This window comes from Argiope bruennichi, chromosome 7 (genome assembly GCF_947563725.1).
Source record: "Argiope bruennichi chromosome 7, qqArgBrue1.1, whole genome shotgun sequence".
NCBI classification, from domain to species: domain Eukaryota; kingdom Metazoa; phylum Arthropoda; class Arachnida; order Araneae; family Araneidae; genus Argiope; species Argiope bruennichi.
Window position 1 is genome coordinate 44,119,764 of NC_079157.1, and position 27,663 is coordinate 44,147,426.

General features: G+C 29.5%; 2 protein-coding genes across 6 annotated transcripts in view; one reads left to right on the plus strand and one right to left on the minus strand.

Annotated features, from left to right (window-relative positions):
• Window positions 1-27,663, minus strand: part of LOC129974945 (alpha-tocopherol transfer protein-like) — a 108,335-nt gene that overhangs the window by 59,162 nt on the left and 21,510 nt on the right. The window lies entirely within an intron of this gene.
• On the plus strand, window positions 813-26,555 carry LOC129974943 (alpha-tocopherol transfer protein-like). Of its 2 annotated transcripts, none has more exons than XM_056087753.1 (6): window positions 813-926; window positions 10,635-10,793; window positions 16,429-16,671; window positions 18,909-19,099; window positions 24,943-25,053; window positions 26,302-26,555. In XM_056087753.1, exons 2-6 carry the CDS (start codon window positions 10,637-10,639, stop codon window positions 26,473-26,475), a joined length of 876 nt encoding a protein of 291 aa, XP_055943728.1. In that variant the 5' UTR covers window positions 813-926; window positions 10,635-10,636; the 3' UTR covers window positions 26,476-26,555. The 2 variants fall into 2 exon arrangements, with proteins under 2 accessions (XP_055943728.1, XP_055943727.1); XM_056087752.1 differs by lacking the exon at window positions 813-926 and adding an exon at window positions 6,146-6,544.

A 27,663-nucleotide genomic window follows, 5' to 3' on the forward strand; every position in this document is an offset into this window, starting at 1 on the left:
GTGATAAGTTACATTTCTGCTGCATACAGTTAGGAACATAGTTATTATAGAGTAACTATTTCGTTAAAATCGCATCTTCATAATAGATTTCAATACGTTATTATTAATATCCAAGAACCCCCGGTTTATCCCATTTGGGTATGAAACTTGTTCAAGGAGAAACGGAGAGAGATCCTCCCTAGTGCGCCAAGTATTCACCGAGTCATTACAGCCTCAGGAACAGATTTATTGAAATATTAAAATTTCATATTTGAATACATGAAATATTAATCTGAATGCAAAGCAAAACATCATTAGTACATCGTTCAAGGCTTTACTGAAACCGACAATTTAAAAGAAACTTCAATTTTTTTTCTCCTGTTGAGTTGCAAATCTGCTACAACAATTTTTTGAGAAATGAAAATTAAAAACAATCTAGAAATAAAAATCCCTTAAAGAATTTAATTAAATTGCGTGGATTCATACAATTGAATTGATTATTACAATTAATATACAATTGTAGGTATTATTACTGCGAATAAAATTTTCTAGTGTTATTATTAAAGTGAAATACGAACAAATAATTTTTATCCTTTTGCAATTCTTACTGAATTAATTTATATTAATTAAAATCGTCTGTTCATGAATTTTCTCGGGAAAGAAACCAAAAGCATCTTCTTCAGGTTTTTTGAAATCGTTTGCTTTGATTTCACAATTTTCCATTTTAATATTATCTTGTTATTTTAAAAGAATTCTTTGCGATTTCATATCTATTTCTTGGACTTCGATTGAAATAATCATAAATATTATGATTATAGATCTTATCAGAGATATTGTGTTGTATATCATTTCGAAGCATATATGTTGTTTGTATCACAGAAAATTTTCGTTTTCTTATAGGAATTTCTAAATCGTTCTCCGCTCAACTGAAGAATTAGTTGAACCAAGTAAGTGTATTTATTCCCAAAATTTTTTCTTCAGAAAAAAAAAGTTTCTAGTGGCAAAATTACTAGAAACGGATGTGTTTTTTTTATTTATTTTTTATTTTTTTTATACCTTGAGCTGTTTCTGTTTTTCTCAGAAACCTCAAGTTCAATGTACCAGCGAAAATACAAGTTCTTGCTCTCGTTGCTAGAGAAGACTTGAGATGTTTTTTTTTAAGATAAAATAATTCTGCTCTTTGCTTTCTTCAAATATCGAAGACCTCGCATGTTCTATTCTTTCAAATTATATTTCTTTCGAATTTTTCGAAAAAAATAATTCTTTATGTTCAATGTGTTAGCGAAGCTACTTGGTTCCCTCTAGCACAGCTAGCGAAACCATACGATGCGTTTTGATTTTTCTAAGTTAAAAAAATGTTGACCGGTGCTTTCTTCTGCTGTGAAGGCATTATCTTTCAGAATACAAATGAGATTCAGCAATTGTGATTCATAAAGGTTTAAAAAGAAATCTAAATAAAACAATCGCGATCAGTAAATTTCATGATTTTAATAAAAGAGATGGGCAACAGTAATTATTTCGCAGTATTGTTTATCTAGTCAGGCATCTTGATTGGCGACTTGGCACTGATGACATCCTTGTTGAAGTAAGGGGCACCCTAAAGTAAGATTTTACCAAAAATACTTGCCTTGACTTGTTCAGAAGTTTCGGCAGAAAAGCATGAAACTTTTCCATCTCCATTTCATGTTCTTTAGTGAAATGTAGAAACTTTTAAATAGTGAAGTAAATCTTTCAAATTGCCAAGGAATACGTGTATTGAATTTCGCTCAAATCCATCAAGATGTGTGTAATTGTATAAGATTCAAAAATGCAAACAGACCAACAAATTGATATTCAGTTATATAAATATAGAAAGAGATTTTAAAATTATTTTAAGAACTAATATAAAAATGTAATATTTTTGTCATTAGATAAAATTAGATAAAGAAGCTGGTAGGCTAAGTTATAATGAAAAACTGAGGCTTATTTTTATCCTCTAGAACCTAATCATGCATCTTTTTATAAACATTAGAAAAAGCTTCTAGAATCTTCTAGAGACAAGATAAAGTAATAGTAAGTAACAATAATTACATTTAATAGTAATAATAATCTGAATAAATAATTTAGAAGAAAGAAATAGAAATTAAAAGCAACAAAATAAAAATAAAACATGTCGAGCGAGCTACCGACACCGCCATAATTTCAAACTCAAAAATAAATTTCATTGCAATATTATTAATTATTTTTATGTATGTTAACGAAAAATTCAACAGTTTTTTACCTTTAATTTGGAGATGCAAAATCCCATAATATGAAATTGTAAAATCTTTTACTATGAAATGTATAGAAGGTTTAATCTTAATTTTTTGAACTTCAATTTGGAACATGCCTCAATCAAGAGAATACATTCGATCCAAGATGAAATGTGATATAAAAATATTCGATATGTATTCCATCGATATGTATTCGATATGTAATGCCCGAGTATTCCATACTCGGGCATTACATATAAGATTTATTCAAAAATAATGAACATTTCAGAAACAGGAAATTGTGATAAAATCGAACAAGCACTTGTTCGATTTTATCACAATTGCTTGTTCGATGCTGGTACAAACTTGTTAAAAACTCCTTTAATATTACATTAAAAACTTTAGGCTTGAACAGTAAATATTAATCGTACACTTTCAAACTGGGTTATAAAAAATCGGAAATATTTATTACTTTAAAATAGAGAGCCAAAAGATTGGATCAATTGTGGTTAATTAGGAAAGTATATTCATTTCAGATGTGTAACAATTATTGTAATAAATACCATGTAGAAGAAAAATTAGGGCACATGCCTTCAATTTATTCTTCTTATGCAAACCATGAAAATATAAAATATGGTAATTTTTTATCAGTTTATTTTAAAACAATGTGATTTCCTTGTAAGACCTTATACTGATTTTTCATTTTTCCAAAACGCAACAGAGACACATGGTGTATTTTATATATTAGATATGGGATTCGTTGCTTACTTTTAGCACGTTACTTATATAATTTATAAATAATTTATTTGAATCAAGTCTTATTTGTTAAAGCCAAAGGAGTTGAATTTGTTGCTTTTTCATAAATATGATAATATTCCATAGTTGTTTAGAATAATCACCCTAATTACTGCTCACTCTTACATGTTCACTTCCAAGGCAATATTTCTTCTTCTGTTTTATGAAATTTTACTCCGTATATTGGATTCGGCTATTACATTTGTAGAAAACTGGAAAATTGTGGAACTATTAGAATTACATCTAATATTATTGTTACCAACATTAAAATTAAATGAGTATTATAAATTAAAGTTGTATCTGAAGAAAAATCTGAGTCAAGATTTAAATGAATGATTTTTTTTATGATTCAACATTAATCAACAAAATTCTTCAAGTATATCAAAACTAACTAGGAATTTAATGATGAGCATTTAATTGTTATATTTTCTATAAGATAAAGGCTCATCAGTCAATAGTTCTATCCAAGTTTATTTTATTTTAATTTGATTAGTAATTAATAAAAATGCTTAGGAATGCATCTTATAGAGATTTGGCGATTATGGAGCACTCGCGTAGCGTAGTGAGGGTATCTCCTTCCTTTCAAAAGATAAGACCTTGCGTCTTAGTGTGCCTTTGACTGTTGACAAACTGAATGCGTCTTATAATATGATTTATTTCTAATGTAACCCCCACTGGAGTGGGGCATCACGAATTCATGAAAGAGAAGTCACAGGTTCCTTTCCATAGTTATATTCCGCTGATCGCATAGTAATGTTGTAGAACGAGCTATCTCTACTTCATTATTAAAACCATTTTTTGTCAGGAAATTTTTAATATTTATGGCTGATTTCTCACGAGTTTATTTTTTTATCATCTTTTCATAATAACACATTAAAAATATATATAAAAACCAGTGTGGGTGGTCTCCCTAAAACTTTTCCAGATGCTCTTTAATAAAGATGTTAATATCAGATAACTCTTTCCATGCTCCTGGCGTTCAATAATTACGGAATATTACTCTTTGGCGTGAATTTAACATTTTTATTTAATCTATTGTGCTAACCTTGGCAAGTCTTTTGGCCATTAATTCCTGGCAACTATATCCGAAAATCGAATTTTGTGTTTTACACGCGTTTCTCCCATCCGATTGACACCAAAATTCGACATAGAGCTACAATTATAATCAAAAAATCAGATACTAAATTTGATATATTTAAGTCATTGCGTTTTTTTTAATTATTGTGTTTATATGATTTTGAAACTTTACCTTGTAGACGGCCAACTCGTTGTTGGATTCGGCTCACACTTTTACAGATGTCTACAATATAGATATTAAATCTGCGCACCGAATTTTGTCTATCTAGCTCCTTTCGTTTTGTATTTATCGTATTAGTTTGTATTCATGTGACTGGACAGACGGATTTCTTCTATACAGATTTAACTCAAAATTTAATAGAAATTTGCAAATTTGGTATAAAGACCGTATACCAAATTTCATCTGTATACCTCAAAGCGCTATTGATCTATCTTTGTTACAGATGGACATTTTCCAAAAATGTGTTTTTCGAACTCAGAGGTCTGAAGCTGGAGATTCATCAAAATCTCGAGTTCGAATGTTTTAGCAATTGCTATACTATTTTTATACTAATAAGGAATAATTTTATACTAATAGGAAATAATACAAAATCTCACGATGTTATTAACATAAAAAATTAAACAAGGCCAGTAAAGCAAAAACACGTTGAAATGTGAAGATGAGAAATTAGAAGAGTGCACTTAATGTGCACTGCTGGTGCACATTAATACCAACTACGCGTGTTTTATTTCATAACTAGCCGCCTTTGGCGATCAGCCGGTTCGCCAATCTTAATGCACGTTAACATTTTAATAATTAAATATTTTAGGGAACTCCCATTTTAATTGCTTTTTCATTAAAATATTTTAAAACTTCAAATTTTAATAGTCATATAATTCACTCATAATATTAAAAAGGCCTTCAGCCATAACGTAATATGTATCTCTCTCATTTTCTGTTAGCTCCCGTAGAATTTATGCTTTAAATTAAAGTGGAAAGGATTGAACAGCAATAAATATAATATTTTTTTTTTACTGAAACGAAACATTTTTTAAAAATATGAATACTGAAAACAGAGTCGCTGTGTATTTAAAACTTATGGACACTAAAGAATATTTTTCTTAATTTATATAATATCTCAAGAAGTTTTCAACAAAATTTTCTCAAATTCATCATGAACAGATCGATCAATTAACAATGTTTAGTTTTAAATGCATGAAACACTAAAAAAATAAATAGAATCGTTTGAAATAATCTATCGAAAATTTCTTAAGCCTATCCTCTTTGGCGTGGGGAAAAAAACTACAACTGAAGCCTTACTCATTTGGTGGTGGGAAATGAAAAGATTTTTTTGGCGTCAAAGTTAGTTTTTAATTAATAAATAAAATTCTAATTAAAAATTCAAAAAAGGGACCCCAGGTGCACATTCCCGACCTATAAGATATGCATGTGCCAAATTTGGTAGCTGTAGGTCGAACGGTCTGTCCTGTAGAACGCCAACACACACACACACATTGAGCTTTATATAAGTATACATTCCTTTTTAGTACAATAAGTTATAACAAAGCTGTCCAAAGATTAGGTCGTAAAAATCAATAAAGCTTCGATATAACGTATTCTTTAAGAAATGAGCAGTCATTAATATGTAACAATGATTTATTTTTCTTATGTGGGAACTCTGCAATAATAATAAATCTTGTTTTATTCAGTTAATAACTTATTTTAGAATAAAAAGCCACTCAAAATTTGCTTACAATTGTTCGTGCCAAATTTTCATTTCAAAATGTGGAACATATTTAAGTTTAAGAAATATTTAATTTACATTTTTCCAGAAATTCATGTCACGGAATTTCATTTAAAGTTGCGACACATTTTTCAATAATCTTGACATCATTTAAAATATAAAGTGCAAACAAATAAACACTTTCACCTGACCTTCCTTTTGAGTATTGTTAAAATAAGATAAATATTTTTCCCCCTCCAGATAAAAGTCTAAACTTCAGAAATGTGAGATAAAATGTTTTTTTAAGCAGCTGTTTCTTAATAAATAGCATTATATCTTTTTATCTGCTTTCATTGTTTACTAAATGCTTTCAATTCTCCATTTCATTCCATATGATTCTATGATTTCTATTAAATATTTGAATACTATATTCATTAGATTTGCAATTTGGTACAGTAATTTATGAAAGAATATTCCTTTCTTTAATTGCATGAAATAAATTATCATTTAAAGCTTTTCTCTTGATAAAACAATGTGACGATCGCACGTATTGAGTTAAACTAGATACAGGAAGTGAGTATGAAAAATAAAAAAAATTGTTTTAGATAATGATTTGACAGATAAGTCGTAGTTTTCTATTTTAAATTAGATTATAAATAAAATTCCTGTTGTTCTTGAATGATGCTTTGTTAAGTCTTTGTTCAGTTTAGTGATTATTTTACTCAATTCGTATTGTGCTGAATCAAGTAAAAAACTGAGGTAAGTACAGTCAGCTTTACGCATTTTTATTTAATGTACTTATTTCATATTTATAAAGATGGATATTTTTTAATCGATTTTTCGCTCCCTTTCCTGTATAATGTATTTTGAAATTTTGAGTTCTTAGTTGAAGATATATTATTCTATTAAACTTAATTATTACTTAATCAACTTCTATTATACTTAATCAACCTGTTAATTGAATTTGTTTTGTTTGTTAATTTTGTTTACATAACGGTGTCGTTATTTTGTAGTGAATTCAAGAAAAATTAATTTCCTAAATTGGAGGTATTTATAAGAATAAAGTATGATAAAAAAAATGATAAATAACTGAAATTAAAAAGTTTTACTTTTAAAGTCTTCTTCGCTGAAAGTTGAAAAGTAGATACTCATTTTTCCCCCCAAATACATCGATGTCAAAACAAAACAACATTTTAAAAACGCAGGATGCTAGAAATAATACTATGAGGAAGTAAAAGCTTATCAGATATCATCAGAAAAAATTCCAAATATTTTTTTAAAAAATGAAAATTTATTTTGTTTTTTGATATGGCTTTTTTTTTATTTTAAAACTATATGTTTATCTAGTTTATTACTTTTTCTTATTATTAAACTTACAACTCAGTTTTTTTTTTTCTAGCCTTCCGTTATGTCTTTATGATTTTGTTCTAAACTTCAAACATAAAAAAAAATATTTTCTATTTTTCAGTACCTTAACGATCAATATTAATAAGAGAAGAGACTGCTTTTCCCATTGCATTTGTGCATTTTCACTAAAGCAACTTAATTTAAACTAGAAATTAAGATTTATTAAAAATTAATATTGTTAAAACTTTTGAAAAATCCGGGAAAAATTATTCATGTTAATTTTGCAGATTTCTACAAATTCTTTTTTTTTTAAATATTATGAGCTGCATGCTTAGGGGTTTTAAATACTGTATTTTGTTTTACACAAAACGGCCTTTATTTAGCTGCTCTTTTTTTTTTTAGTTTTAACCCTCCAGCTGCTTATCCCGCAATTTCTGCGGGTTGACAATCAGTCCATTTTCTATTGCATCCAGCGTTTCTCGCAGTTTAGAGTACTTATTTTTACGGTTACAGATTTTTATTATATCATATTATTACCATGTAACATATAATCAAGGTTGTTTATTAAAATTTCGAATGGACGTCTTTTCATTTGCAAATTATTTGCGTCAATCCTTTGACAGACGTACTGAAAAAAATGATCCTTTGACAGACGTACTGAAAAAAATGATCCTTTGACAGACGTAAATAAAATGATGGCGCTCAGCAATATATAGTAAGGCACAAATACTGTCTCAAAGAATCTTTAAAATCGTTTCTTTTGAATAAAGTTCAATTAGTAAACTGTATAATCAAGGTTGTTTATTAAAATTTCGAATGGACGTCTTTTCATTTGCAAATTAATTTCGTCAATCCTTTGACAGACGTACTGGAAAAAATGATCCTTTGACAGACGTACTGAAAAAAATGATCCTTTGACAGACGTAAATAAAATGATGGCGCTCAGCAATATATAGTAAGGCACAAATACTGTCTCAAAGAATCTTTAAAATCGTTACTTTTGAATAAAGTTCAATTAGTAAATTGTATAATCAAGGTTGTTTATTAAAATTTCGAATGGACGTCTTTTCCTTTGAAAATAATTTTCGTCAATCCTTTGACAGACGTACTGAAAAAAATGATCCTTTGACAGACGTAAATAAAATGATGGCGCTCAGCAATATATAGTAAGGCACAAATACTGTCTCAAAGAATCTTTAAAATCGTTTCTTTTGAATAAAGTTCAATTAGTAAACTGTATAATCAAGGTTGTTTATTAAAATTTCGAATGGACGTCTTTTCATTTGCAAATTAATTTCGTCAATCCTTTGACAGACGTACTGGAAAAAATGATCCTTTGACAGACGTACTGAAAAAAATGATCCTTTGACAGACGTAAATAAAATGATGGCGCTCAGCAATATATAGTAAGGCACAAATACTGTCTCAAAGAATCTTTAAAATCGTTACTTTTGAATAAAGTCCAATTAGTAAACTGTATAATCAAGGTTGTTTATTAAAATTTCGAATGGACGTCTTTTCATTTGCAAATTATTTTCGTCAATCCTTTGACAGACGTACTGGAAAAAATGATCCTTTGACAGACGTAAATAAAATGAGGGCGCTCAGCAATATATAGTAAGGCACAAATACTGTCTCAAAGAATCTTTAAAATCGTTACTTTTGAATAAAGTTCAATTAGTAAACTGTATAATCAAGGTTGTTTATTAAAATTTCGAATGGGCGTCTTTTCATTTGCAAATTATTTTCGTCAATCCTTTGACAGACGGTTACTGAAGTATACATTTTCGTCAAGTGAATGAAAATAAGATTTTTAGACTGTGAGTATAAGAATTTTTTTTTAAAGGAACGTTTCTTATGACTCACTTAAATAGTTCTTTAGATGATAATTTTAGCAAAAAAATATTGAATACTCAATAACAAAGTTTTACTAACATCAGTTAATGTTTGTTGTGAATCATTTAAAAGGTTTGCATACTTCGGAAATTCAGATAAAAAAATCTTACAATACTGCACATTAGACAAATTATGACATTGAACATTCTTTAGTCTCTAGTAATGTTTTGAAGATGAATACAACGTAAAAAAAATATAATGAACACATTTTTCAAATTAATTATAAATAAAACAAGAGAAACAAATAAAATATGTTCTGAATAGAAAAAAACAACATCTGATTACAAATAATCAAAAACTTAGTTACATTGAAAAGATGAGTTGTAACTTCTAAAAAACGATTGCAGAAATGTCTGTTAAAATTTAGACAATTATAAAAACGACTTTTTTTATTATTTTTGATAAAACTTTATCTCCATCAATATGTTTCTATATGGTTCCGGAAATGCAGATAATTTTTTCCTTCATACGATTTTTTCAGTATTATATTGATTATTCCGGTAAAATCGATTCTTCGGGGATAAAATATTATTTTTGAAATGGCGTTGTATTTGCTCCAATGGATCCTTGGATTTATGCCTTAGGCGCTTATATTTTAACTAAGACTGTCTTATATTTTAAATGCATATTTACATATATTTTTTTTTAATTTTCATACTTATTTTGATTTGATATATTCAAACAGATAATTTCAGTCTAAATTAATTGGATTGACCCCTGTATTTGCTTGGATTTTGTTTCTTGTAATATTTGTTTCTTGTTCTTTATAGAGGACAATTATGATTAATTTTTCATTCTTTTTCTGATATATTAGAATTGCAAAATTTCGAATATTTGCATGTTCCACATGTAAATAAATTATTTTATTATTTTTAGAGTTTAGTTGATCGCTTTCAGTCAGTTTCAGTTGATCTCTATAATTCATTAAATGTGTTTTTAGATAATGCCGCCATTTGGTAAGGAATTCAAGAGGAAATTAATTATAAAATATATTATGATATCTTATAATTAATTTTCTGTTAATTAATGTAATTAATATTCCATTAATTAAGAAGGCATAAGAATGGAAATAAATTAGCTCACGGTGGATATTCTATAAAAGAACAAAAGAACATTCATAAATATTATATATATATATACGTTTAAAATTCCAATTTTCGTAATTTATGTCTGTCAGTGTCTCAGTATTTAACGATTTCGTTTGATAAATTTTTTTAAACCGTCAATTTTGATGAGAAAGTAATTAAAATAATAATAATCAAACGTTTTCAGATAAGTTTCAAGCTTATGTCAAATTTAAAAAAAAACATGTTATTAATTTTTTAAATATTTATTGTATTTATAGTTGTCTTTTCTTATAATATAGCGCTGATTTCGCGCTTGTAAATGTGTTTAAAATTTCTCGTCATTCTAATTACTGATTTACATTATTCGGGTAGAGTGACTTGTGCTGAGATGGTATACAAATTAAATACCAGAGGGTAGTTAATTCTTGAATCACAAATATTGGACGTTAGGAGAAATTTCAACATAATTTTTAATAGTTTTCATAGATACATTTTTTTGCATATACTTAACACTTTGAATAATTATTTATGCTTGCTAGTTATGTCTTCCAAACCCTCGAAAATACAAGACAAGGATTGTCTGCCCCTCTTTATTGGATACCTACCAGAGTTTGCGTTAAAAAAGTGTAAAGAAGAGCTCAATGAAAGTCCGGAAAGGAAAGTTAAGGCCCTCCAGGAACTGAGAGCACTTCTGGAAAGTAAGTATAATCTTTTCTCGAAATCACAGGACATTATTACTGCATCGAATTTCCATACAAATGAGTGAAAAATAATTTCTCGATATCACATGACATTATTACTGCATCAAATTTCCATACAAATGAGAGAAAAATAATTTCTCGAAATCACATGACATTATTACTGCATCAAATTTCCATACAAATGAGTGAAAGAAAATTAATCGATATTTTGCTTGTAAAGTAATTGTTCTATCCTGTATATTTATTTATTAATTAACATTTCACGCCAGTGCAAATGATTAGTTTTTAAATTTAATTTTCTGTTACCAAATTCCTGGTTGCAACACAGTCCATAGGATGGGTGAAAAATTATATCAGCTTTTATTTAATTTTATCACTTTTGTATGTTAATATAAAATGTAATCCAGTTTTCACTGATTTTCTCAAAACAGAATTTTGAAGTTTTCTATATTTGTATGTTGTAGGTATCAATACACCTTGTAGACATGTTTCGGAACTTAATAATTCATAGGTAATCTTTTGTTTTAGATTAAAGTTTGATTTTATTTGCCACCTAACAATGAATTTGAGAGAAATTTTATTATGAGAGTCAATGAAAATGATAATGAACTGTAAACTGAAAACTTAACGATACAGATAGAAGAAATGAATGGGAAATAAATGTGACAAGACTGCGAGTCGCTGAAAAAACATTTAAAAAATGAATATCCAAAAAAAAAAAAAAAATCCGAATCTTTTTAAAAAAATTACAATATTTTATGCAAAAGTTTTTGCTATGACTTTCATATTTTTGATTAAAGAATATTTTTGTGTTTTCATTTTTTCCATACTAATAAAACGCGTTTTATTTATTACTAGCCGCCTATAGCCACTAGCAGTCACAGGATTAATAATTGCTAAAAATTTTAATTAAACATTTATTTGTAATTTGCTGTTATTAGCTTCCGAAGCAAAATATTTTTTAAACAAAATTTGATAAGCATGTAACTTGTACCGTTCATAATCCTTCAACCATTTTCTTCATTGTATTGTGCAAGATTTCTTTAGGAATGTATTTCAAGAAAACACAGTTGAAACTCCCATTTGCACTCTGTGTTTTTCATGCAAGTATTTTGTAACATGCTTGATCACACAATTTCATACACATAGGCTTAAAAATTTCCATAATACATTTTAGGAACCCTTTTTTTTCAGTATCGCTTACTGTTCAGATCCAATAGGATTCTGAGAATGCGTTGATTATTTCAAATAGTGAAAACAACAACATAAGAAAGAACAACAGGGGAAAAAATGTCATTCAAATCATTCATATTGTTTCGAATGGCAATGCATAGTTTTGGAATTGGTCTATAAATGCATCAGTTAGTTTTTCGCTTCCACCGACACCTTTTAAACTTGCTTTCAGTATTATAAATCTGGTAACCAGCACATTTCTGAATACATCCTTCACATTCATGTTTCGTGTCTCCATTTTCACTATAAATATGTTTAACAGTATCTTAGGCTTTCGACTTCCCATCACCATTAAAAATCTATAAACTGCAAATTTCTAAATATAATGTAGAGTTCGAGAATGCGATACGCTTTCAGAAAATTTTGTTGCTGTTACTTATAGCACCTGTCTTAGACTAGCCCGCTGGCAAAGTCAGAGCTTTGAAGCCGTGTTTGTGCAGTAGCTTCTGAGGGTAAAAGCCCCTGAGCGCCCGAGGGCAGAAGTCTGACTTCTAGCTCATATGAAGATGACACTCACACACTCGATTGCACAGTTCCTTTTCACGGTGGTGGTGGGGGTCTCTTTCACACACCTCACAGATGGAGTACAGAGTAAAGAACAACCATGCCCGAACCAGGACTCGAACCCGGGACGCTCAAATCACGGGGAAGACGTGCTGCCCTTAGGCTAGGACGCCGACACGCTTCAAGAAGTTCCCTAGCAATAGAGGAATTTAAATATGTGACCTAAATGCTATTTAAATAGGTATTATTTTTAGTAGATACTTTTAAACAAAATCTACAATTTTTCAACATCAGTTTTATGTCTAGTAGCTTACCTTTGAATTGATTCATTCTGGAAGGTATGTAGGCATGGCAGAAACACATCCATTCCAAGAAGAATGCCTTCTTTTCTGCCATGTCCAATTTACAGAAATACTGCAAGAAATGAGTTTATCTTTATTTTTATATAGTCTCAATTCTAAAGCAGCCTCTCTCTTGATTTTATTCGCAACTATGCTCGCCTTTTCTCTATGTTCCTATAAGCTGTCTTGGATAGCTTCTTCACATTTAGGGAAGAACATATCTTTCTAGCTGTAAAATTATTTTACTAAGTATTCTCACGTCAAATACTAATGCAGCATTGATATTGTGTATTTCATTTATTTTTATGTAGATAGCGTATAGTGGGTGTGTTGTGATTTTCTAATGAACTGCTCAGTTTTAAATATAATATTTTTAATCTACATAAACACAGCTACACTACAAAATTTACAAACACACATAGACAATTAGGTTAAAGAAAACAGAATATTCCACCGGTTCCAGCCGGAAGCAGTCGGCGTTAGCGCAAGGGTTGCGCATGGGAAAAAGTCGACCTCAGGATGCAGGTCTCCCGTTCAACTGCTTGTCTGTAAACGCCAAAAAGGGCTTCTGTAAAACGCCACTAGGGGGCGCTCTCTGCTCAAGGGGGAAAAGAAGTGCTACAAGCGTAGATAAAGACTGAATTCTCTCAATTTTTGCATTTTAAAACTATATTCAACAGCTAAATCAAGTAAGAATGCAATTTCAAAATACACTCTATTTAAAAAGTGCATTGCTCAGTATAATAATGTGATCACTCTGTTCAGAATTTGGAAATTCAAAATAAAATTACAATCAACCGTACTATTTACTTATTTTTGATAATGAATCATTTTCCAACTTTGATTCGCTAACAGTAGGAAAAGATATATCAGTAATGCACAAGCCAGAAACGTTATTTGCATATCTAAGTACTGTGGATTTTTTCTTGCGCAAATGACCTTTGTTTTTATTGTTGCTCGTATTTGTAAGAAGAAGAAATTATTGTTGTTGCACAAGCAAGTATGGTGAAATTATTATCTAAATAACAAGTTATCGAATATCAAAAAAGTTGAAAACATCAAAAAAATTTGGAAAGAATGTAAACAAGATAAAGATGAAGTATGAAATAAGCTGTTGTCATATTCTTAAATTTTATTTGAAAACTTTAAATACTTTCCTGGAAATATACCAACACTATATTAACTTGAAAACTGCCTCTTAAAAGAATTTTCGATAGGATTTTGTCCCTTCAAAAGTTAACTTCTGGTAATTTAAATGACATTTCCGATTTCTCGTAAAATAATAAATACCTCGATTTCTGTGATTGGTTTAGAGACAGAATAAATTATATTTCAGAAAAATTAAATAAATGTACATTTCAAAACAACTAAAATAAAAGAAATGGAAATTTTGGTTGAAAATTAATTTTCTAACGTGTTCGGATACCTTAATAAAAGCATGTCTTATATTGAAATCTACTCAACGCAGTAAAAAAAGCAGTAGAAAATAGCAGCAATTTAAGTTTCACTTCAGCATTACAATATATTGCTGTGAAATAAGCTTACAATTTTTTTTCGAAATTAATTAAAAATAGAAAAAAATATATGGCAAAAAATTAAATCGTTAAAATGAAAATTTTCTGAAGTTTAAGATAGCGTAAAAAATTATTTTTATGCTGTAATATTTTCAGAAGCTATTGTGAAAAAAGTATAATTCGCATTTAACTTTTAATTAGCTATTGTTTCAAAAAGAAAAAAAAATGATAAACAACGCTCCGAGACGTGCATTCCTAATCAACAAAATATATGTCTCCTAAGCTGACAACTCTGGATCGAAGATCTACCTTGTAGAGTGCCAACATAAAATACATACATAAACACAACTACATAATCATTTTTCTTTATTATTAGAAGCGCCTTATTATACTGTATTTCCTTGACTTAACATTTCTGTATCTGTATTTATAATAGTGTGCGTGTGTGTGTGTGTGTGTGTGTGTTTGTGCGTGTGTGTGTGTGTGCGTGTGTGTGTGCGTGTGTGTGTGTGTGTGTGTGTGTGTGTGTGTGTGTGTGTGTGTGTGTGTGTGTGTATGTGTGTGACCTGTGACCTAGAGCTATCAAACTCAGCACATAAACATTAGGGCAGTGAAAACATGCACCTTTGAGTAATTTTTTTAGAAATTTAATTAAGATTCTAATTAATTAAAAATGAAGTAGAAATTTGGCATTTTTTTTCGCAAGAAGTTTAAAAATATTCCAGCACAAAATTATTCTTCACGTCATTTTAAAATTGAAACCGTTGTCTATTCAATGATACAAATTATAATTGATACCAATTAAACATATAACTTTTCTATTTTTAATCAACTTTTTAAAAATATTTTAGGCACACTTTTCACAGTCTTATTTCGTAAGAAATATATAAAAAAATAAAATTTAACCGGCACTATCCTGATACACGTGCATTTGAAAAATTGGTTTTCATCACCGTGTTACAATCACGTTGATAAGACTAGAAATTAAAATATGAAGTAAACTCTGGTTTTTAAGTAAAACTAAAAATAGTACAATTTTCAGCGGATGGCTATAAGAATTGAAATAAACGTGAAATATGATATTTTCTAGAAAGGATGCCTATGAACTTTTGAAATTATTTTGCTTGACCTTATAAGTCATATTTTCTCGGCTTTCCTTAAGAATTTAATAAGATTTTAAATAAAACGAAAGGTTCGCTTTGTTTAGAATAGAACTGAGAGAGTTATGAAAAGTTGAATATTATTATTTTACAGAAGCATGGTTTTAGACCATTTCATTTGATTGTCTCAATGAAGATAGCGCCTGTAGTTTCGCCAAGACTGATTATCCTAAAAATACGAAATTGTTGATTGTGATAAAAAATTTATATTCAAAACTTCATAACCAGCTAGATTTGGGCACAAATGGTAAAAACGTTGTTTTCATTCAAAAGTTGGATTGACAAAAATATTTCATTGAATGTAGTTCTTTAGTACCAAACAACTGCATATCTTTCAAGAAGTGCATTCATTGACTGAAACACAATAAAATATTTTTATTTACCTCACTTAAATCCTTTTGAAATTAAACTAAAAAATGAAATTTATGATGACGCGAGAAATTTTTATTGAATAAATAATTCTTAGAGATATTGCATAAATTATAATAAATAGACAGTGGTGAACATAAATTTTCAGTATTGAACGGTTCTTTTTTCTATACTCATTTTTTTTAAATCTTTCCTTGATTTCAACATTTTTTTTGTATTAATCGAAATTTAATCGCTTCCGCGTGAAATTTTGTGTGAGCTGAAAGAAAATTAGAAAGATAACTGTACAATGAAAGGAATGGCGTAAGGTTTCTATAATAATATGAGTTATACAAATATCAATATTTGAAACTTAAAAAAAGTTTGTTAATGAAGCCACCAACAGACTAAATTACATAAAATATTGAACTGAAAATTTTAGAGAGCATTAATCCGGGCTAAATAGCTGGTCACCAAAGGCGACTACCTCAAAACAAATGTCTGAATTTTTCTTGAACTCATTTTCTATTAGAGAACGAAAAAACAAGTGGAATTGATTTTCATGAAGATTTTCTGGTACAGTACCTAAGGCGCAACAAGTATAGACTTCGGGACACTTTCCAGCATCTTCTCAACTTCGTCATTCTGAACAAAAAGGAAACCAACCTTTTCAACAGCACTCCAGATCACTATCTTGAGACAGCTTCATCCCGGACTATTCTTTTGCTGCCCAAGAGGTGCCCGGAGGGATGTGCCGTAGCAATTTTTCAAATTGGTAATGATATTTCTCAAGTCTTATTATCTGATTCTTAACTGCTGAAATTAATATTTTTATTTAATTATTACAACTTTTATTTATAATTATTACAGAATGTTTATTAAAATTTCTTTTAATTTATGAACTAATATTTCATTATTTATTAAGACTCTTCCATATGAATATAAATATTTTTGACTACTTTAGTTGTAAAATAATTATTTTTCTGAATTCATTTGCAAATATAATTATTCTTAATTTAGAAATAGTTTAGAAAATTTTTGTTTTTACTGTAGTTCCATCGGCTTCAAATGATACTCAGCTCAAATGTATTTTATTTATTTATTTACATGAGAGTTTTTGATTTACAGGGTGGTTATAATTAAAATTCCACTTTGAAATAGTCATAAAAGGAAAACTACTGGACAAAATGTTATCAAACTTAGTAATAATTTAAACGTGTCATAGGAGTTTCTTTTCTACCAAAAAAAAGTTCAAAAACTTACCATCAGGGGTGATATGGCGTTTATCACTAATGTTAAGCAAAATAGGATATGAAGATACCGGTTTAAAATGTATATAATCGTTTCTGAAACGTGGTACAATGTTCAATGTGTGTTATCTCAAAAACACTGTTTATGGTGATAATCTAAACAATTTGGCGTAACTGAAAGGTGTGTGGTGAATAGCATATAAGCCAGTTAACAACTCTTCTACTCAAACGATCGTTTTGGTAAAATGGTTTAGTTACTGGACTGCTAACCACAAGATCCCAGGTTCTATCCTAGCACATCCCACATCGCCACATTGGTGACCTTGGACGATGACCATTCAACCTTCGTACAGCTGTTGTGGCGCCATCTACCCATAGCAACCCAAAGTCGTCAGATTCACTTGACTCAGCAATCACTCACCCACACACGCTCGAAATAACGCTTGGCGCTACTCAAATGGGTACAGGCGCATTAGAATCAACAGCTAATACATCACCACTCAACAGCCATATCGTTCGTCTCACCTCCGACTCACTGGAGGGAGAGTCTGGTGAAAGCTTATAAACCAGTTAACAGCTACGCTACCCGAGCATTTGCTTTTGTATCGTGGTCATGTTACTCGGCTGCGAACCACACGGTCCCAGGTTCTATCTTCGCTCACAACATCCGCCATAGGTGCGATACACCGATATGTGCGTAACATCCCTCCTGTTATGCTAAGAGCTACTGTTGAGAATGCAGTAATGCGATTTAACTTACTTTCAGAAAATGGTAGACGCCACATTGAACATGTATGGAAACACATTTCAGAAACGACTAAACACATTTTAAACCGGTATCTTCATGCCCTATTTTGCTTGATATTATTGATACAGCGCCATATCACTCCTGGTGGTGAGTTTTTGAACTCTTTTTGGGAGGGCAGAAAAGAAATTCCCATGACCTCGTTGAAATTTTTATCAAGTTTGATAATATTTGGTCCAGTAGTTTTCCTTTTATGATCATTTCAAAGTAAATCTTTAATTATAACCACCCTGTATATTGACTTTATTTTCATTACTGTTGGTCATAACCCTTTCTAAACGAAATCATTATTGTCAGTAAAAAGACAATTTATTAAAATAGAAAAAAATTAATAATACTTTATAAATAAAATTATTCATTTCTTATAAATTAAAATTTTACGTATTTATTCACTGATTTGTTGTTTTGTTCCAAATGTTGTGATCTAAAAGCATCTAATAGCAAAACGCTTTTTGATATTTATTGATTATTAAAAATTCGAAAGTATTGATTATTGAAATTTTGAAGGCATAAATGAACTCGAAAGGCTTTATAGAATCCGTAGGAGTTTGTACTAGCAATTGCAAAATTAATAAAAGCACAAGGTGGCCGTAAAATAACTTTCCTTGTTTGGGGGGAATGGGAAAATGAATTCAGCTGGGAAAAAATTAATACTAAAAGTTGTAGATAGGAGCCTCTAAATGGATTTCATTCAAAATTTGATTGAAATCTCCAGATATGATCTAAAGTTTATATTTATTAGAATTTTTGAGTTATCTTGTTCATATAAGGAGAGATATAATTTCAGAAATGAGTTAGCCACGCTTAGGGAGGCTCGGAACTCTGATTTCTATTTTTTGAGCGGTTACAACAGTTTCTGTTTGCATAATTAGTACATGAGAAATTAAACCTTTATTTGCGTCATCCGAGAGAATGAGATTGAATTTTGTTCACTAATCAAATTTTTCTTCCATTCAGCGACCTGGAATCCCAAGGAGCTTCCTTTTGAATACTTCAAACAAATAGGTGTGATGACATTCTTACAGCTGCTACGAGATCCAATGAACCAGGTCAATGGATTCAAATTCATTCATGACTTTCAAGGAACGTTCTCTTTCCTGAAATACTGCACACCTCAGAATCTCTATCTACTTTATAATTTTACAATAGTGAGTAAATTTTTAATGAAGGATTCAAATTAATCTATGCAAATAATAAAGACTAATGTGCGTGTTTGTTTGTGTCAACCTCTCCTTCCATCCAATAGTTGATTGAAGGAGAGGTTGAATGAAAACAACCTACGGATATTGAAACGGATTGTAACGTTTAAAAAAGAAACAACAACCAAAATGATTGCAGAGTCCAATCAGCATCTGGATTCTCCTGTGCCAATCCTTACAATTGGGGGAGGGGGGAAGGATACCTCCATAAAGAGAACATTTACAGCAGAACAGCAATTCCCAAACCACTTGTTACTGATGCTATTGCCAAATTCATCTACAGTGAGGGTTTTTTAAAGTAAACTTGTCACATTTGAAAACCGGTTTTCCGGAACGCCTGGATATTCCTCTTCTTTAAAAAAACAAATATTTTGAATTTTATCCGTCGGGACCGATTCGTCTAGCAGCTGAAGGCTTAGGGCGAAGAGATGCCAATTTGTTAACAAGTGAAGGTATATCTGAATTTCTGTTAAATGAATTAAATAATTTAAACACTGAAATAAGTTTGAAATTAGTATATACTAGCCGCCTTTGGCGACCAGCCGGTTCGCCAATCTTAATGTTCGTTAAAATTTTCATAATTAAATATTTTATGCAATTCCTACTTTAATAGCTTCTTCATCAAAATATTTTAAAACTTCAAATTTTGATAGGCATATAATTCAGTCATAATATTATAAACGCCTTCAGTCATAACGTAATATGTATCTCTCTCATTTTCTGTTGGCTCCCATAGAATTTATACTTTAAATTAAAGTGGAAAGGATTAATCTGCAATTAATATAATAATATTTTTTACTGAAACAAAGTATTTTTTTTTTGTAATATGATTATTGAAAACAGTCACTGAGTGTTTAAACTTTATGGGCACTAAAGAATATCTTTCTTAATTTATGTAATATTTCAAAAATTTGTCAACAAAATTTTCTCAGATTCATCATGACCAGATTGATTAATTAACAATGCTTAGTTTTAAATGCATCAAACACTAAAAAAAAAAAAAAAAAAAAAAAAAAAAAAAAAAAACCGAATCGTTTAAAATACTTGGTTGAAAACAGGTTAAAAAAAACTACTTAAAAGACGATGGTCCTAAAACTATAAGCATACACAAAAAATATATAACTAACATAAATACACTTTAATTACAAAAGCATGCAACTAATCTAAAAATAATTTAAATCGTCCGTTGATATTGGTTGTCATGCCAACAATCAGAACACAATGCGCATGCGTGAATTTACAACGCTAGTTACGGTAACGCAAATGCGTGAGTTTTTCTAAGCCAGTTGTGGTAACGCTAGGCAGATTAGAAATTTTTATTTCCTTTATTCTGTTTTATTTTAATTCAAAAGTATTTCAGAATTAATCTGAAAGATCGATTAATTAGCAATGTTTAATTTTAAATGCATCAAACATTACGAAAATAAACAGAATCCTTTGAAATAATCAGCCGAAAAATCTTAAGCCTAGTCTCATTACTCTTGGGGAAAAAAAACTGAACTCTTACTCATTTGGTGGTAGGGAAAATGAATAATTTTTTGTCGAGAAAGTTAGCTTTTAATTAATAATTAAAATTCTAATTCAAAATTCAAAAAAGGGACGCCAGGTGCACATTTCCGACCTCTAAGGTATACATGTACCAAATTTGGTAGCTGTAGGTCAAATGGTCTTTTCTGTGGAGCGCCAACACACACACACACACATTGAACTTTATATTAAGTATAGATGTTTTTTTAAAGCAAGCGAAGAGGGGAAAAAACTATTCTAAAAAACTGGGTAAAGCAGGTGTTCTTATTAAATAAGTAATTTTTTTTAAAAAATGAAACGAAAAAAGGGGAAAAGTTATTCTATAAAATTGTGTAAAGCAGATGTTCTGTCTCAGAAACTTCTTTTCCCTTTCCAGGTGTGTTGCCATAGAAACCGGCGCACAGCTGTTTACACGTTTATGTTTATCTATTCAGATTTTATAACATCTAATCAGAGTAACGGTGAATATCAGTGTGTTCCTGTTCGTCAATAAATGTTAATTTTTTTAATAACATGATTAACGAAAACAGAGTCACTGAGCATTTAAACCTTATGGGAACTAAAAAATATCTTTCTTAATTTATGTAATATCTCAAGAATTTGTCGACCAACCGGTTCGCCAATCATAATGTTCGTTAAAATTTTTATATTTAAATATTTTATGCAATTCCTACTTTAATAGCTTCTTCATCAAAATATTTTAAAACTTCAAATTTTGATAGTCATATAATTCACTCATAATATTATAAAGGCCTTCAGTCATAACGTAATATGTATCTCTCTCATTTTCTGTTAGCACCCGTAGAATTTATGTTTTAAATTAAAGTGGAAAGAATTAATCTGCAATTAATATAATAATATTTTTTACTGAAACAAAGAATTTTTTTATAATCTGATTAATGAAAATAGAGTCACTCAGCGTTTAAACTTTATGGGCACTAAAGAATATCTTTTTCAATTTACGTATTATCTCAAGAATTTGTCAACAAAATTTTCTTAGATTCATCATGAGCAGATCGATTCATTAACAATGTTTACTTTTAAATGCATCAAACACTAAGAAAATGAAACGAATCGTTTAAAATAGACGGTTTAAAACAGGTTTTAAAAAAACTACTTAAAAAACGATGCACTTAAAACTATAAGCATATACAAAAAATATATAACTAACATAAATACATTTTAATTACAAAAACATGCAACGAACCTAAAAAAAATTTAAATCCAGTCCGCATCCATTGATAATAATTCGTCAACACAATGCGGAATTCCGAACACAAAGCGCATGCGTGAATTTTCAACGCCAGTTACGTAACGCAAATACGTGATTTTTTTTCTACGCCAGTTGGGGTAACGCTATGCGGATTAGAAATTTTTAATTTCCTTTATTCTGTTTCATTTTAATTCAAAAGTACTTCAGAATGAATCTGAAGGATCGATTAATTAACAATGTTTAATTTTAAATGCATCAAACATTAAGAAAATAAACAGAATCGTTTGAAATAATCCGTCGAAAAATACTAACCCTAGCCTCATTACTGTTGGGAGAAAAAAAAACCGGAAGCCTTACTCATTTGGCGGTGGCGAAAATGGAAGATTTTTTTGGCGGAAAAGTTGGCGGTGGGGAAAATGGAAGATTTTTTTGGCTGGAAAGTTAGTTTTTAATTAATAATTAAAATTTCAAAAAAAGGGACCCCAGGTGCACATTCCCGACCTCTAAGGTATACATGTACCAAATTTGATAGCTGTATGTCAAATGACCTGGCCTGTAGAGCGCCAACACACACACATACACACACACACACACACACACATTGAGCTTTATTATAAGTATATCGATTTTAGAAGAACGAATTCAAGAAAGAAGACAAGAAAATATTAGCAATTCTTTTGCTGTATTTGCAAAATCCACAAAACATTTCTAGTTCAGCGAAGAAATCTAGTGTACTTTCTTTAGCTTCAAAAACCGAAATAGTTAAGTTATCTGGAAAGATATTGTCTAGAATATTTCCAAACTCTTATGTGGAAGCCGATTCAGATGAAGAGCAAATCGAAGAAACTACTCATCAGAGTAATTTGGTATGCTTTTTTAAAAGAAGCCATGGAAAAATCAATCCATAAGTTTCTTCAAGACCCGGAAAAAAAATTTACAAATCCAAAGACACTGAAAGCTGAATTTTGATTATTTGAGGCAACGAATAAAAGAACAAAAAACTTAGATTTGTTATTTGTTGTTGTTGTTGTCTTGTCGAGTAGTGCAATAGGATTAGATCTGTCCAAAAGTGTCTAAAACGGCTTTGGCCACATCAATAACCTCAAGATTTGTTATTTGAAGCCATGAAAACTATAAAAAAAAACCATGATCAGTAGCTAGTGAACGAGTATTTTCAATTTTAGGCAATATTGTGTCCAGAATAAGTAGAAGACGTAGCCACCTTTCAGTGGATATTTTATGTTTTTTAAAATCCTATTTCTTAGAAGAAATTAAAATTAGTGAAAATATATATAAATATAAAGATTATAAATTTATATAAATATTATTTGAAATTTTTGTTTGAGTTTTTGTTATTTTGTGTAAAAAATATCTATATGTAATCTTTAATTCTTTTTATTATTTTGACTTTGATATTGATTTCGTTTTTTTGTTACTTTATATAAATTAAATAAAATATTTTCCCTATTCCATTTTTTGATAAAAATTCAAAAACCGGATAAAACCGATTTTTTAAAAAAAATATTGATTTTGAAAACTGGTTTTTCAAAAAGTCGGTTTTTGTATAAACTCTAACAGCGATGCCGTAACCTCAAAATTTAGTCAATTGATAAATGGAAGATAATGATATGTTTAATCGAATTCTCCGCAACGACGGGTACACATTTGGAGGACCCCTGCGCAATATATGATCGTGATTGTTTCCTTTCAACTGTCAGGCATGGAAGTAGATCTGTCATGGTATGAGTATATGCACTATTTCTAGGCAGTATTGTCGTTTACTACTGCCCTAATCGTAACCCTGAAAGGAAGGATTACTTGGAATAATTATAGAAAATTTGAGATCACCAGATCCATCCAATGATGCAAACTTTGTTTCCTACAGGAGATGGAATTATCCAGGATGATAATGTTCCTATTCATGCAACGGAACTTGTAAAATCGGGATTTGACGATCTGGGGGATGAAATAAAATATTTACCTTGACTCGCACAGTCCCTGTTCTCAGTTTAACCGAATCCGTTTAATGGTCTGTTTTAGAGCGCTCAATCTGGAATTGATATCCTCCATTGGGATCTCTCTTGGAACTTTTACAACATCTGAATAGTGTTTAGAGAAATATTATACTACGAAGAATTGTAAAATATTCATCTAAACACTATCCAGTGTGATTTATGATTCGATTCCCAGGCGAATCCAAGCTCTGTTAAATGCAAAAAGTAGCTATATGCCTTATTAATAGAGATTCTTATGTTTGTTTTCGGTAATTCCATTATTTTGATAACTATTTGTGTGAAAAAGTATAGAGAGATTCTTACATTTTTCCCTTTTTAGTCAAGAAAGTCATTACCGTGAAGTTTTTTAAGTAGATTTTTTTTATTTACAGCAATCTGGACAATAAAGTATTGAATGTGAAAGATGGGAGTTGCTATAATCGATTCCATTTACTTTTTTTTCCAAGTCATTCTGCTCTAGAATTATTTTTAAAAGTTAGAGTTCAAAAGTGTAAAAAAACTGTAAGCCTTATTTTATGTTGATATGCATTCGTAGTAAAATGGAGAAACACAGTGACATTTTTTATTATATTACATTTGAAATTATATTTTACCTATTGTTTCCTGAAAAATACGCTGGGTTATTTTAATTATATATTAGTTTCATTTTCGAACTATATAAGGCTATTTTGGCACTAAATAAATTTTAAATTATAGTCAGATAACAAAAATATGTATGACCTTTTTCACAACCTTATTCAAGTTTGACACTCGACAGTTTTCACATAAATAGATCCGTATAGTTAAACACAATAAATCTTCGATAAATTCAAGACTCGTAACCGTGATTCTTCAATCACGAAATCAAAATTATACTCAAAATATGAATTATGATATTTACGATAATGAGTGTGTTATACCACTTAAAGAAATGTTTTACGTATTTCAAAACTTTTTGGGAAACATAAAATAGTAAATATTCGATTCAAAAGAAATGAAATATCATATTATAACATAATAATGTTTTCATTTCAATTTTTTTAATTTCTTATTTGCAGAATTGCATTCCAGGCAGATACAAGGAAATCCACATCATTAACGAGTCCCTTGCGATGAAGACGATATGGAATATTCTTAAACATTTCTTAACTCAGAAAATAAAAGACAGAGTGAGAAAAATTCTAAAGCTATTGATAATTTTTTTTCTACTTCTGTGTATATTTTGACAATTGTTTACAGGGCAATTGTTTATATAATTTGTTCCGTTTCGTAATTTTTAAATTACGTAATTGATTTTTCCCTCTTTTTTTATTAACTTTAATATCTTTCTACAGTTAAAGCATTTAATATAGTTGTGTGTTCAATTTAACAGCTTCTAAATTTAGCCATCAGATAATTGATTAATTTTACATAAATTCTGACTCCATACGAATACAGCAACTTAGTAATGAAACTGGGGCGAAGTTAGATAATTATATTATCGAATTATGAATTTTATAAAAGACCAAAGCATATAAAAATTGACAAAAGATGAAAAATCTCTAAAAATACGCGTTTGTTCAAAACACTTGCCTACTAAGATGTGGAAAATGAATTTTATATATAGATCTGATTTTTTTTTTTTTTTTTTTTTTTTTGTGCATAGATAAATGTTTGAGAGACATTTTTCTAATTGAATTGAACAAAAATTTATTTTTAAACTTTTTATTATAAACCTACACAGAAACTAAACTTTATTCATATAACTGTCCCCTACTTTAATCAAAATTTGAAATTTTATAAAGAACGTCTAGGTGCAATAATAAGAAAATATGTTCTTATTCCAATTTCTGGTTCATCCTATATTGCAAAACACTATACAATCACTTATTTCAGGTATTACTCTTTCTGAACTGGGTTTTCTTACAACCTTGTCAGTTAAAAACCTTTCAACCATTTTTAATGACTCTTTATAGTATGCAATGGATTGAAAACTCTACAAAATAAAGATCTGAGATATCAAAATGCCAAAATGTTAGAATTTTATTTAAAATGGTATTTAATTATGCCATATTGATCTTTTGAACTTAGAATTTCCTGATCGAATTTCGTCTGTTAAGATTATTTCCTGTTGATATTTTATTTCTGGCACCTCCATCATGAACACACATTAACTTTTTAAAAGTAATTCTCTTATTTCATTTTATACATGTTTCTAAAGATAATAAAATATGTCAACATACATTTAAACATCTTTTATAAAGAGTGGTTAAATGTAAATAAATAATTAGTATCCCTGTAATGATATTTAAACTGGCTTGACTGTACAAAAATTCTACAGTTTATATTTTAGCAAAAAAATATAATTTTTATTTTGGAAAATGTGAAAATCATTATTTGCTTGAAATGATGAAACTAAACAAAACTACGTTTTTCAGATATTTTTTCACTCCGATCCAGAAGAATTACTTGATCATTTTCCTCGTTCTATTATGCCAACTAAATATGGAGGCACATTGGAAGATCCTGGAACACACGATTGGATCAAGAAAGCCAACAAAGAGCATGAAAAATATTCTATAGAAGGCCAACCAAATTTTTACTCTTCTTAATTTGTAGATATTGGCAATATTTGGTATATTTGGCAATATTTGTAGATATTAGCAATAAAATTATTTTTTTTTCCTGTTGAGATTTTCTGTCAAAAGAAATTTCTCAAGCACTAAATTATTATCCATATCATGGGAGTGTTCATTTTTGAGTTCTTTTGAATGCTTACTCATTCTAACACATTTTATTTTTAAGTTTAAAAAACAAACAAAAAGAATGGTGTATGAATTTTAGACTTATTCTCAAATTTATATGTTTTGATATCAAATGCATATATCAAAATTGATTACCAAAATTCAAATCAATTCAAAAAATATTTTCGCATTTTGTATTTACCATATTCACACATACGCACAGACTTTTTTTGAAAAATGGATGGACTTTATAAAAATTAGAGATATATCTATCATTTTGAAGGATATATGATATACTAAAGTTCCCTTAACTTTCTGGTTGAAATTTTGACGTTACTTATATTGATGTCCCGCTTTGACGCAACACTAGAAATATTTTGAGACGAGTTTCACGAATTTCAACCGAGGTCAGATGACGAAAGTGAGACCTGCTCTGTCACCCCCCCCCCATTCCAAGTTACAATAGGAGGACATTTGGCTCCAATGGAAAAACGGAAAGATCGTTGAACCACCGGCGTCGCAATCAAGGCCTTACTGAGAATTGGTAAACACTTAATTCCTTCACAGCTTTATATCAAAATCATATACAGATCTAGGATTCTAATAATAAAGCTATATTTATAATTTCACGCAATTATTTTCATACATTTTGGGGTTACAGTGTTCATATAAATACTAAAGGGCATACAAATGCTCTTTTACAAAAAAGTGGTGTAAACCCAAGTGGCAAGTGATAGTTAAACCCAAATGTATGATTTTGGTTTAAATATCAAATAATAATTTCATTCCTCTATCTTATAGCAATTTACCTTTGTCTTTCATTTCTTGTTATTTTCATCACTTGTTATTTTTGTTGTTATATTTTCATTATTATTTTATATATATATATATATATATATAACCAATCTAAAGTAATAAATATTTTGAAAACGAAACCAAAAGGAAAACGAAACGAAATAGTTTCGGAATCGCGACTAAAAATTATTTCTTATCCAAACTAAAACCAAAAAAGGAACAGGAAAAACTTCATAGTATTTAGAGAGCGCAAATGCAGCT

Coding starts and splice junctions, on each gene's coding strand:
- LOC129974943 (XM_056087753.1), top strand. CDS start 10,637: ATGTCTTCCAAACCCTCGAAAATACAAGACAAGGATTGTCTGCCCCTC. Junction 10,794..16,428: donor ACTGAGAGCACTTCTGGAAA/GTAAGTATAATC, acceptor ATTTTCTATTAG/AGAACGAAAAAACAAGTGGA. Junction 16,672..18,908: donor CGTAGCAATTTTTCAAATTG/GTAATGATATTT, acceptor TCTTCCATTCAG/CGACCTGGAATCCCAAGGAG.